We start from the raw sequence: 14,875 nt of genomic DNA on the forward strand, positions 1-14,875 counted from the left end.
TGTGACTGTATTAAGGGTCTGATGATGAAGACGAGGGACAGTGAAGAGAACTCCTCGACGGTTCACAGTAGCTACCTTGTGTTTCGACTTGATAAATTTGTATTGATGAGAACTTTCCACTTAGATGGATTGCGACTGTTTTAAGGGTCTGGTGATGAAGACGAAGCACAGTGAAGAGAACTTCTCGACGGCTCACAGTAGCTACCTTGTGTTTGGACTTGATAATTTTGTATTGATAAGAACTTTCCACTTAGATAGGTTGTGACTGTACACACGCAGTGGGTATGCTAACACTAAAAATAAAAAAATAAAAATTTTAATAAAAAAAATTCAACCGACTTCCAACTCAAAAAATAACTTTAACTAAAAAGCAAAAAATAACATCCTACCTATGTGCTACCTTCTGATCAGTTTGAAGGCGGTGCCAAGCCAGTGATGTTTTAATTAAATACGTTTAAACTACAAAATTTCTGTGGTTATTCCAAAAACAGCTTTAATTAAAACACGACACTGGCTTGGCACCGCCTTCAAAATGATAAGAAGGTAGCACATAGGTAGGATGTTATTTTTTGCTTTTTAGTTAAAGTTATTTTTTGAGTTGGAAGTCGGTTGAATTTTTTTTATTAAAATTTTTGTATAAATAAGTCAAAATATTTGGTTTTTCCATATATCTATACTTATAATAAATCTGTAGAGGTCAATTCTGTTCATGAAATATATTTCCAAAATAACTATCAGGGGGTGATTAGTGATCGATGCTGATGCCAAAAATGCCAAATTTTGTCTGTCTGTCTGTATGTTCGCTGTAGAAACAAAAACTATTCAACGGATTTTAATGAAACTTGGTACAATTATTCTTCACACTCCTGGGCAGGTTCTAGTATACTTTTTATTACGCCACAATCAATAGGAGCAGAGCATTGAAGGAAAATATTGGGAAACGGGAGAAGTTACTCCATTGTTACAGCGATAATAGGTCGAAGGGCAGACGAAGTTGGGGGCGTCCGCTAGTTATCAAAAAACATCTCTGTTATATACAAATATGTACAACACAGTACAGTTAACACTCCTTTAGTCTAGCAAGTGAGATATTTATTATACAAAATTTAAAAACGTACGATAAATTTTTGTTGAACGTTTTTTTCTTTACTTGTACCATAATCATTATACATTTAAATTGTTACTGAAGTACAAGGACCAGCAAAAGTTATTTCTGCCCGGATGTGGGAAGGTCCGCAGTTGTTCGTGCAAGGACATTCGTTTGACCCTAGTTCCCACATTATTAAGGTCATCAGTACAAGGATGGCCGATTTTAAACACTTTGTCTGCACGATCCGCTTTGGGGTATTTCAGTAAAAAATAATAATTTTATTCTTAACGGATGTAAGGATCTTCGTTTTTTATGAAGTCTCATGCAAGTTGGATTTTTTGTCACGTACCTACTAATTCGCTATGATTGTTAATGTGTTAACTTTAAACCCTTCTACTAAAAGAATTATCGTTATAATATTACAAAATTAATCTCAATTAGCTTAACCGGTTTCATGTAAATAGATATCTACTTTTAAATATTGATACGCTTACAAATTCCCTGCATCGTTAATATCAAGAATATTTTCCAGCTTAGCTGTAAGTAAATGTATACCATTTTTGCTGTCTGTTTTTAAGAATACCATCATTAGCAACCCATTTTTAGCTCACTGTTGAACACAAGTCTCCGCTCAGAATGAGAGGGGTTAGGCCAGTAGTCCACCACGCTGGCCCAATACGGATTGGTAGATTTCACACTTTCACAATTCAGAGGTATGCAAGTTTTCCTCATGATGTTTTTCCTTCACCGTTTTAAGCCACGTGATATTTAATTTCTTAAAATGCACACAACCGTGCATTTTAAGAAATTTAATTGCTATATTGAGCTTTATTTACAAGTGATTAAAAATAGTGATCTATCGATGACCCATGTAATCTTGAGTCAACGCAATCATCGTCTATTGCTCGCTAGCGGCGTTTCTCTAAAATTAAATGTCATATATTGACCTATAGTACTTTGCCACTTGTCTTGCATTATTTTAAAAGGTTCAATAGCAGTATAAATAAATTAAGGTACAAAGCTTTGAGTAATATAATTAATAGTTTAATATTGTTTTGTTTAACTATTAACCATATACATTTATATTTATTTTATAGAACCGAATATCTTTGAGGATTACGTGTATGTCGGCCAAAATGAAACAGAAACGTTCTAAAGCCATATGCATCTTAATGATAGACTATCCTTATATTACACATCGCCTAGAAAATGACGCAATGTACACAAACAAACACACAACATTGCAGAAGTATTACGTACCTTACAACATGTTCTTATTGATTTTGATGAATGTTCTGCGATCAACTGCATTGTGAATACGCAACTCGAAAGCCAGACACAATAGGGTGAGTCTTTAATGCTTAGATTTGTACATTTGTAAATAACATAATATAGTTGCAATCAAACTGTGACATTTAGCAATGAAATTGGATTTCTAAAGAGAACTATCTTGTCTACTAAAATGATAACAAATAGTTTCGAACTGACAGATGCAATAAAAATAAGATCGAGTCATGATTACATTTGTATTAATAAATAATAATTTTATGATAATTAGAATATTTTCAATTATATTTAATTTTTATATAAAGGCTTAGGACGTTGATTACTAAAATGCATATGACACTGTCTAGCTTAAAGTATGTAACACAACATTCAGGAAATCAGAAGTTTTAAAATTCGAATGTAAATATTTGATCATGCTTCCAATTTGTAGTGATGTTTTACAAATTGGATAAAATTAAAAGTCATTTTTATCATTACATAACGCAGTAGACTAAAACATACCGCAAAGTTAATTACATTGACTTATGATACGTCATAGCAGAGATTTAACAAGCGTACGTAAAACTAAGTTTCACTTTCGGCACGCATCACGCATCGGAGGTCGTTGGTATCTTAGACAGTGCACTGACGTTGATAAAGTAAAATCATCTCTATTTTTTAAAGGTTAAGGTTGAATTTATTTTGGCAAGGAAAGTCGTGATTTCTGTACAATTAAACTATCTGAAGCCATCACAAACTCTGATGGAGATGAGAAATAGCGGTAGTGTTATGTAAAGCGAATTCAGAATCTCTATGCGTCTGGCGTGGTTCATTCAGGCACAGTTAGTTTGCCAATTGAAATTACTTCTTGATTTGACTTTCAATACATGAAAATTTTTAGGAGCTATTTTCTTAAATCAGAATCCAGTTTATGTATGCTTTGACTAACTAGGAATATTTGTTTTGAAATGTTAATTTTGATTTTAAAGTAAGGTCATGCATTATTAGTCCCTTCTATTTTATTTAATAGTCATGTTTTTATTATTCGTTGCTGACAATGTCCTTTGTTTGCATAATAACATTAAGATATCATACAGCTAGACATGCTTATTGTGTTTTAATTGTGTGAGTATAACACCGATCTATCATCAAATCGTCATTACCCCTCCCATAAGCTTACGACCTGGTTACAATCTACACTGAAACATGTGAATTAGACAAAATGTACTACAAAAACTGGTACATTCGTCGAATTACCGGTCGCCAGACAGGTATTGGGCAATAGACTTGCGACACATGAGAACAGTGGCCAGTGCCAATCGTGTAATAAGGACATGGTTGTATAATTTACACTCGCCGAGACTATTTGGTACCTTGTGGAAATAAGTCATGAAGGATAGAGTATGGACATTGGATAGTGCGACTCTTCAAGAAGAATAGCATAGATATAGCAATAGTTATTAAGGCAGTATAATGAATTTAGGTATTTAAAATAAACAAATGACAGACCAGGTCAATAGCAAGGATATGAGTAGGTATGTCACGATTACTTTTAACTCACAAGGTTATAATGTAATATCACTTTATCTGGAATTTGACAGCAGAATATTCGTGATTTTTTTAGCATAGCTCTTTGAATATTTTAAAACATTATGTGGGCATTTTTTCAAAATATTAATTTTAATTTTAATTACTACAATACGCCTTACTGACATTAAAGACGTAAATAAAAATTTAAATAATAAATAATAAAAAAAAAAACCGCCCATAAATGAATGCCCATAAATGAATATTTAGCCTACGCAAATATGACCATATTTCTGAATTCCGTCAGAAGCTCAAGTGGCTCCCTATTCGTCGTCGCCGGGATCTGCATGTACTTTCACTTTTGTACTGTGTGTTGTTTAATCCAAAATCTCCTGTGTATCTGAAGGAGAAATTTACGTTTCAGGGAGTGCAGTCTGAACTGAGACAGTGTCGATTACTAACTCTATGTTTACCCGTGCATAAGACGAAATTTTATAAACATTCTTTCGTTGTGCAAGCCGTTAAGTTATGGAATGCTCTCCCTTTAAATATACGGCAATCAAAGACACTGGACATTTTTAAAAATGCCGTAAAGTCTCATTATCTGGTGCAGTAAAGTCGATCTGTATATATTATTTCTTTTCAATATAAGGTATTTATTAGTATATTTTGATATGTATTTTATTCAATATTGTAGGTATTTGTGTAATATTGTTTATGTATTAGGATGTAAATTATTTGTATGTATGTGTATTACTAATACTATGGTTATTTTTGTTTTACGCCACCTGCTGATGTCCTTAAGTTTTCCTAAACCGAAGGTTGCCTGGAAGAAATCGCTACTTAGCGATAAGGCCGCCTTTTGTATGCTGATCTCTTCCTAATTTGTTTTTTATTTCACTTGTTTTTGTCTTTGTGGTGTGCAAATAAAGTATATTTATCTTATCTTATCTTAATGTTTTGATTTGTGAATTAAGCTTATAATTAAATATTCAATATTTGCACTACTCTTGTTTTAACCATACCAACCGTTATTCTTTGAAATAAACTTACTTATCATACAGTGACGAAGTAAGTATTCAAAGTCAATTATTTTAAATTCATTTTAAAATGCACCGCACCGAATGTAACAACGGTGAACGTACTTTTAATGTTCGTTAAGAAAGTAAACATTTTAAACCAAGTTCCGTGATTTTTGAATAAAAAAAACTGTTTTAAACTACAGTTAAATATTAAAACTACAGCCAAAGATGAAAATACTCTTAAAACATAAAACATTTAAGATTAAATACATAATTACTAATGTAGTTACTTACCAGAAGTTCAAAATAAAATTTTTGCTAACTATTAATATTAATGAAGTACTTCACTGGACAACTAATTAACTATGTTTTAAATATATGAGAAGACTCAGCTCATCGCTAGTAATAACATAAAAAGACCGTAAAGTACTAAATTATTAAAAAAAAAAGAAGTTAAGTTACGTAGAATTATAATGTTCCTAACAGTAGTATCCGATAAAAGCAGATCAACCAGTACAAGAATTCACAGAATACAAGGAAATAGTTTTATGAGACTTGACATTGTATGGTAAGTAAGGTCAAATAGTTAAGCCCTATGCTTTCCGGACTTGCAGTGCTGTAATACACCATTGTTGTAGATCGGTCACGATCTCGTTCAATGGGTCAGAGTTGACCCTCTTGTCAAGAATGGCAGTTGATCACGAAATTAACAAACTGAATTCTCCCTAAAACTTTTGCCTTGCGTTACTGTTGCATTTCCTTAGAATATATTTCTTTGTATTCCGTATTTATCTCCACATGCTTCCTTATTTTGAGAAGGACTTCAATTCATCTTGCTCACTTCTGTTATTAAAAGTGGTTTAGTTTATGAAAACTAAAATATTTGCTATCATCTAAACATTCATCAAAAATTACATTTCATTCATAAGCTATATAAAATATTTTGCTCAAAACTTAAGTCTTTAAACCTAGTAGCTATATTAAAAGTACAGTACATAAATTAACAGTTACAAAAGTTAACAAAGAACCGAAATCCCATAATGATGCACTTTGATGGCTATTGTCAATTCGTTGCAGTGAGTTTGTTGTCATGATGACTTCGAGAAATCTTTGTCTGACGGGTGGCGGTTAAAAAAATAAAATTCTGCACAGGATATTGGAGGATATCATTTTAGGTTGTTGAACTTAGCTGATATAGCACTGGTTATTACGAATTTGAAACCTTTATTGTGGACGCAGTGAAACAAAAAAATACTATCCATATTTTACTAGATACCCACCTCCTCGTTGATTCTCTTTCTACGATCTACCAATGACATTTGATATCTATAGGTCACGTGATCAAGATTTGTCATTCCTAGTTCTTGAATCGTTTGCGATCGTAGAAAGAAAATCGAAGTGCCATTTGGCTGTTTATTAAATCTTTTGGCGTTAAGCACCACCTTTGCAAATAAGCGTACATTAGTAATTAAGTATAAATTAATATTAGTACGAATGCATTTGTGGAAGCCAACTGTAGCGTGGTGATCCTTTAAATTGCATTGTAAGGCACGAAGCATTCTCACGTCCTTAATAGCTGTGAGTCGGAAACGGTAACAAAAACGCAACCATAGACAAAGGAAATGAAAACATTATGTACGCGGAACAACTATGGGACACCGGTGTTTATTAAATTAAGCAAGTAATAAGCAATTTGTATATCTGCGCATATTGTGCAAGAGTTTTGTAACACTCAGACATTTAACTTTACGAGTTAGCACATTCCACGTTTAAAAATACAGAATACTAATTTGCATCGTAATGAGTTATTTATTCAAACTTAAGTAATAGGTTTCATCGTCTGTCTTTACGCTAACGAAAACACAACGGCCACGTTGAAGGTAACTTAAAAATGTGCGGCGTATTTATTCGAGTAACAAAAATAAAGGAGTGATGATATTTAAATCTATTTCTATGTTGTCTATAATGTATAGTCTATTCTCTGTTCACACCAACAACGCAAATCTGAGAACATGCCGCAAAAATAAATTGGTTAGACCCCCCCACAAGATTGACAATATATGCCAAGAGTTCTTTTTGTATGGCAATAAAAATATATAATAAACTTCCTCATAGTCTAAAAGAGAAGCCCTGGTCAATATTTAAATGTAAAATTTATAATTTAAAAAAAAATGTAAAATTTATAATCTAAAAAAAAGTTATTATGACATTCAAGATTATTTTATGGACATGGACATTTTCTAACTTATTATTTTCTAATTGTGACATTGTATTAATTTAGATTATTTTTGTTTTCTTCATTCAAATGTATTTAATTATTTAAGATAATTCATACACCAGTTACGGTAAAATTATAAAGGCTCAATTCTATAATATGTACCATCATGTTAAACCTACATTTTCATGAATAAAATATTATTCATTCATATATTTGTGTTGTCTTTTACTTTTCCATTGCCTCTAAATCTATGTAACTGAATCCTGAATAGTTCCATGGTTACGAACAACATTCAACACTCAGAAAACATTGGTTCAACCTCCTCTTGTAGGGTAGTTCTCGTACCACAATAGTTACGACTAATAAAAACACAAAAGATTATTTGCCACTTGCCAAGTGTGATGCATGACAATGACAATTGACAAATGACTATGATAAAAAGACAATTTTTCACTTTTTGGCGGATGCCAGTGTTGCCAGTATTTCAAGTAAATAATAATTTAATTAACCGGTCGTTTTGTTTCTTTTATCAGATAAAATCAATACAGACTAATCAACAGTCCAAAATATAATCAACATTTTTTATATTATCGTTTCAAATAAAAATTACTGAAATATGAAGTATAAACTTGAGACAAACCCTGTGCCTAAAAAAATATCTATTCATCGTTTAATATTGATATTATTAACTGGCAACACTAAAGGTTAAAATATCAAACTATTAACAACATATTGTCTTATTTGACAACGGTCACGAGCATAAAAAATCGATTGAAATTCCAATTTTTTCGATATTTTTTTAGAGACTGCTATGAAACACTTAAAGTTGTATAAAATTATTTTGGTATTTTAATTAAATTGTTAAATATGCTTATAAGCTTGGACAGTCTGTGGCAAATTTTAATAATGTCCTTTCACTAATATTACTAAGGTAATGAGTAAATTGAATAGTAAAAAAATTGTGTTACAACCAAAATTGTAAGTTTAAATCAGTGTTAAATATTGTTAACATGTGTTTATAGGTTGTGAATTAAAAAATTTAAAGGTCTTCTTTTTCAAAATAAATAGACATTTACGTATACATTTCTTCTAAGTAGGAAATTTCTTCTAGTTGACAATAGTTATATGGCAAGTAATTTCTCCTAAGTCTGTCATTTCTACTACATACCAACAGTGATTACAATATCGGTGTGAACTCGGCTGGAACGTTACTAACGTCGGCTCGTCGACCTCGTGATTGATGTGTAGAAAGTAAGAACATAATTAGGTGTTATCGAACGTATCTTTTACACTTTTTATTGATTTGTCATTTAGTTTGTTTATGATGATATAGTTGACAAAATAGATGCAGTACTCATAATACAGAAAACTCCAGAAGGTGTGAGCATAAGAATGAAGCCGTTGAAATTACTCTTTTTTGGAGTAATTTTACGAATAAGCGATTAGAAATATTGTGTAAGCCTTATTAGTGATGTATAGCACATCACTATAACAGACTCTCACACAGGTACATTTTTTGGACACAATGCGTGCTTTATAATGAAAGCTGAATGTGGTTTCTGGTGTTTACTGTATTCTGAGAAGTAATAGTAACAAGTACAAATAATATCAAGCGAATTCTTTAGGTATAACTTCTAGAGGAAAACTCATAATATTTAATTGACGTCTTAAGTTCGGGTGCATGATGAATTAGCAGATGACGTTAAGACTTTCGTAGGATAACTAAAATGGCCCAGAATCTTTCAAGTGAATTCTTTAGATAATTTCTAACACTTTATAAGTAACAAAAACTATGGAAAGAAATGTCGAAAGGAGAGAATCTCATTGCTGACGCAGCTTGATTGCCCCTGATTGTAAATGAAATTAATGTAAGTATTAGACTATAATATTTAATGTTTCACCGAATGGACAGTGTTAAAATTTGTCCAAGGTGGCTACTTAATAGGGTAGGGTAAAATGAAAAATTCCTTCTCCAATACAGCCATGTTCGTTATAAGTCTTCAGGCCGTGTATTTTTGCATCTATGAACTGTACGCCACTATATGTATGTAATGTAATCAAGTTTACCTTATAGAGTTTGTCCTTCTGGTACCAGACGTCCTCTTCTTCCTCCATCTGGGTGGCTATAGCCTGTGTGAGGTCATCGCGCGACCGCGACAGTATACGCCTCCGTGACACCATTTCTCCCCCCGTCACCGTTTCAAAAGGGCCTAAGCTGAAACAGGGAAATTAACAATATAATATAATCTATCTATTGAGACGAATATCTTAGTCTATAGATTCACCGTGCGTGTGCCGGATCCATCGCGTGGCAGAGAGAAAAACCGAGCAAAATCCAGGACTTGTGAGCAACGGATGTAGGATTAAGGAATTCCTTGAAAATCGATTAACATTCCCCTTCTCTGCTTGTGTTGTTCTCCCTGCCTAGCCAAATTTGGTAAGATCCCATATTATAGCAGCTTTAGATTTCCGTTCTAATATAGATGTTTAAAAGAGGAACTCATCACGAAATATCGAACATTAGATTGACGTACAAAGTTGAAATTTGTCAGGGAGGTAGCTTACAGTTAGAATACATCCCCTAAGAAGGTATTTTGCGATAAGGCTAGGATTAAGGAGGTATAAGGGACAACGAAGTGTCGTTCGCTAGTAACAAATAAGGGCAAAGATATATTTCTTACAATCGATACAAAAGTTAGATGTATGGATAATAAAATAGAATTATTAAAAAATATTGTTGTATAAGAAAACTGTAATTAAGGGATTACTATTTCAAGGACAAGAGAAGTATGTAGGTAAGTAATACATTGCAGGTTTCCAATTATTTAATTTATCGGGTGCTTCGAAACTCTGTCCGGAACGTTCATTTGAAGGTGCGGTTAAGTTAATAATGTTTATTAATTGCTTCCATTCAATTGAATTTCATTTCTACCTGATAATAAAAAAGTGCTTCTGAAATTCCTTATGATTAAAATTAAACTGGTTATTGATTTTATTAAGGTAAGGTAAGAAAATGTCCTGGGAGAAAGGTACAAAGCACTTTGTACCAATTATGGGTAGTAATAAAAGCAACACCATTTTAAAAATTCAATCAATCAGAGAAGAACAGGATGTCAATAAAGTAATATGATACAATACGGAATCTAATACATGGGAAATATTTTCAGGCAGTCAGAACCGTTTCCGTTATTTCAAAATTAAATTCCAAATCTGTGAATAAGTTGTTGAAATAACATTATTATACCTAATACAGTACATAATCTAATACATAGAGACTATTTTCAGGCAGTTTCTATTGTTATATGAGCCCTGCTTGTCTTTATTTTCCACCATTTCAATATTCAATTCCGAATCAGTGAAAGAGGTTGTAAACAAATTTATATAGACACGTCATACAATACTTTTAGCAGACTCAAAAATAAGAAAACCAATGTCGAACAAAGGTTATGATGCACAACATTTGACAAGACAACTTAATTAACTTATGAAACTGTAACCAAAATAAGACCCTACAATAGCAGAGAATGACCTTGAGTAGAGTCACGAACCTGTGATCGTTGTATGTAGGGTTAAAGGGCCTCTTGATAGTTAACGAACACTCCCCTTTTCAACTTAAGTCACTCTCCCCACGTATCATAAAATCACTCATGAAAGATTATCCAAAAAAAGGTGAGGACGGCTCGAAGCCACAAGCATAACAAAGCCGACTGTACGACGAGTGCCTTATATAGGAAGTCGTTCCCGCCAACCAATCACTACCCCTGTCTAACTCCCTAATCTTTACGGAAACAAGTCACCCCACCTAGTGTCGGCACGAGCCAACACAAGATCTAGCAACGTCACATCCGTCTCAGACTACTATTTCCTACAATACATAATCTAATACATAGAAATGATTTTAAGGCAGTCGAACCTCTATTATTATATGAGCTCTGTTTAAACCAAGCTTAAACCAAACTTGCCATTAGTCTCCCATCAGCTGATGAAACAATTGTCAAACTTTCTACACGGGATTATGTGATACGTAACAGTATTATCAAGAAAGACAATGCAATCGTGAACGCGAGCCGTTTTATTGTATTTTGTATCGTTTAATAGCCCTCTCGCGTCATCTCTCTCATAAGATCTCTCTATTCACGTAATGGTTATATTGATGATAGTATATTCATCAACTTAAAGGTATTAGTGGGTTATGTGCATCTCTGTGAGTTATTACTCACGTAACTATAATCTGTGTGTTTAACTTATTTATCTTTCATAGAAAGAATAGTAAATCTTCATTGATATCATCATTATAATCATCATGAGGTTCTTGAACATCATCATAAATCGATGGACGTCCATTGCAGATAAAAACATTATACATGCTTTTTTTCACTTTTGAAAATGATTCCTTGCGAATCCAATGACAAAATTTAGATTTAAAACACCATTTCCATTTCTTTCAATAGTTTAAAATGTTACCCAAATAAATTTTTAGTAAAATTGTACTTTACTTTTTTACAAACGATTACAAAGTACCTACTTTCAAATTAGTAATACTGAGAAAATTCCTCTAACTTTTTATGCATTTGTAGAGCTTTTTCATGACATTATTTATCACAACAACACTAGCTATTGTCACATACAATATAATCTCTCGATGCGTCGACGACACCGTCTCATCACTAGCATCTTCAAAGCAGGGCTAACAAAGCATTATACGCTTCCTTCCGACTCGAACAATATGTGGCATTGGATTCGGCATTGGCATTATCTAATGATCGTACAGTTCCTCCCATTCATCGTACTATGTTTATATCTTAGATGCTGGTAATGTAACAATGGGTAGTGTTGTCAGAGAAAGTATCGATAAGACAGTGTTGAACGCCCTTGTTGACACTACACCGGTGTTGGCTGTTGAGTGATATATAGCTGCCGGGCATGCAGTGAAAGCCATTTTATATAAGTCTAACTACCAACCCGATAATAAATAAGAGCACACTGGTACAAAATTTGATTTGATTTTAGACTGGTTAGTAATAAAAGTGACTAAAAATTGAGAAATAAAAAATAAAAAGCCGCTCCGAAAAAGAATTTCATTTGTAACAACTACCAAAAAATTTATGGTTCTCAATTCAACAAGTATGTTTTTTTTTTATTGTCATAGACTTTGCAGTTGCTACCACGCTATCGACAAGAATATATCACCACCAAACTAAAATGTTTTACCCTACGTTTCATTACGATGTCGCTTATATTCCGATTTGAGCCATATTAAACGCCATCCCAGATACGAGTATCTAAAGTTTGATCACCACACGTTAGACTATTATCTGTACCTACTCTTAGCATAGTCAGTTATTAATTAAAAAAGAACATAATATTTATGGCACGACATGATAAATGTTCAATTTATGGTTACTCAAAAGTAACATTTTTAAACCGGTTATGTTAGTAGGTAACAAGTAGGTAAGAGTTTTAAAAATTTCAACTATTCAGCTAATTTGAATTTAGCAAATTATGTTAATATTATTGAAATTTGTTTATAAATTAACTTTATAAAACCCTTTTATGGCTTAAATTATGTCAAAACCAACACATTTCAGACGTTAGGTTCAGCGGACATCTATGACTCTACGACCCGTTATCTCGCGACGATCGAGATAGCTTTGTGTTTACGACGGCCCGCCTATGTGCTTTGCATAATATACTGGGACTTGACTAGCTAGCTACTTGCGAACTTTTAAATAAACTACAGTGCAGGTCATCTCCTCCCGGATAGACAGCGAGTTACCACCTTGAGTTGAACCTCCTTGCCCGAGTAAAACGCATGGAAAATCTTAGCTTGGTAATCAGTCCCACTCCCATAGGCGGTGGAAAATCGGTGGAAGATTACGCCTGGACTTGTCATAGGCTACTATGAGACAAGTCCAGGTGGCATGTCTAAATAAACTTGTGTTACATTTTTATATAGGAAATAAGTGATTCATTTTGCTATTCCCTGCAAAAACTCTACGAATTCAAGAGACAACGTAATCCATTTCAACAGAAAATCCTAGTAATATTAAAAACGCGAAAGATTATATGGATGTTTGTTGCCCTTTCACTTAAGAACTGACGGATTTGGTTGTCGATTGTCAATATTCATTTATTTCAATTAGGCTAAGTTTACAAGCACTTTCGAAACGTCAGGTAAAAATTTCAATTAATAAATAGGTCTCTTAATATCCTGAAAAAAAATCCTCTCTTACAGGTGATGGTCCTCCGGTATCAAATAATACCCAATACAACAAACGTAAAAAAAAATACCACAGACTCGGACATAATCTCGACTAAATTCTTAGACAAAATACCTAAAGGCTGAATGCTTGTAAGTCGCAGCACGCGCGCTGTCTTGCGGGCACCGGAGTCGTTGATCGAGCGTAACGCGAATTCTACAAATTGTTGAATGTTTATTTATTTATATTTATAGTTGACGAAACACGCAGACTGGTGGCGCTTCTCTGTGCTTGTTTGTACTACTTGATAGTGTGAAATTAGAATTCGTCTTTAAATCTCTAAGTCTAGCACCGTGGTACGATATTTTAGGAGATGGAACCAAATCCGAGCCGTGATAGCGATGGATATCACGTGTCTCAAACGGTGAAGGTAAAACATCGTGAGGATACCTGCAACCTATATTTGGCTCACTGCTGAGCTCGAGTCTCCTCTCGTAATGAGAGGGGTTAGGCCAATAGTCCAGCACGCTGGCCCAATGCGGATCGGCAGACTTCACACACGTAAGAAGTAGAAAAATTCTCTGGCATGCAAGTTTTCTAACAATGTTTTCCTTTACCGTTTTGAGACACGTGATATTTAATTTCTTAAAATGCACTCAACTGAAAAGGTGGAAGTAATGCCCCGAACCCACACCATTCGGTATAGGGTAGAGGTCATATCCACTGGGCTATCACGGCATAACATTGTATAGCCTTACATAAACACATACACAAGCTATGCATCAGCTATTACTAAATAATAACCAAGTGGGTGCTATCGTAATGGGCATGTAATAGGCATTTACAGTAATTACGTCGGCGGACCTGTTTGCAACTCACTGACCTATATCGCTAGGTGAGTCTAGGGGTTATCCGTGAGCAAGCCTTAGTAAAGGTTCGAATGAATAGTTTGCCATTGAAAATGCACAACATAATAAAGTAATTTACTGCTTGATTCACTGATTAAAGAATAATAGGCAGATAGAGAGATAAAATATATATATAGCCTATAACACTCGGGGATAGTGTAGCTAGTGTATAGTAGCCTCAATAGTGAAAGATTTTTTCAAATCGGTTCAGTAATTCCAGAGCCTTACACATACAAAAAAACAAATCAAATCTTTCCTCTCCATAATATGCAATAGTACAGATAATATGCAATCGAGTTAAGTACTCGATTGCATAATACGTAAGCTACATAGTATCCTGAACTATTAAAGGTATTCATAAACACGTTATAATAATAAAAATAAACAAGTCGATCGCTATCAAGCGTAGCTTTCGCTATCGTCTTAGCGCATCGCATTCCCGTTAAGCCTAGACTGGCAGTCATTACAGGAACCTAGCGGAACAAGTCGGACTCTTGGTTTCTTTTTATTGCCCCATGCAATTACGTACCGTATACGCACAGACTAACGAAAAAACATCGATGAAGCTTAACACTTACTTATATAATTATAGCTAAAAATCGTTACCTTCCTGTTTACATTATTTATTATATTCATTGTTCATT

General features: G+C 33.6%; 1 protein-coding gene across 4 annotated transcripts in view; it reads right to left on the reverse strand.

Moving 5' to 3' along the window:
- The window catches only part of LOC112044206 (uncharacterized), a 232,273-nt gene that overhangs the window by 100,847 nt on the left and 116,551 nt on the right, over positions 1-14,875 (reverse strand). For all 4 annotated transcript variants that reach the window (XM_052881305.1, XM_024079958.2, XM_024079955.2 and 1 more), the window contains one exon: positions 9,191-9,338. In XM_052881305.1, coding sequence (XP_052737265.1) covers positions 9,191-9,338 — 148 coding nt within the window. The remainder of the gene's footprint in view (positions 1-9,190; positions 9,339-14,875) is intronic.

This window comes from Bicyclus anynana, chromosome 1 (genome assembly GCF_947172395.1).
Source record: "Bicyclus anynana chromosome 1, ilBicAnyn1.1, whole genome shotgun sequence".
In the NCBI taxonomy this organism is placed as follows: Eukaryota; Metazoa; Arthropoda; class Insecta; order Lepidoptera; family Nymphalidae; genus Bicyclus; species Bicyclus anynana.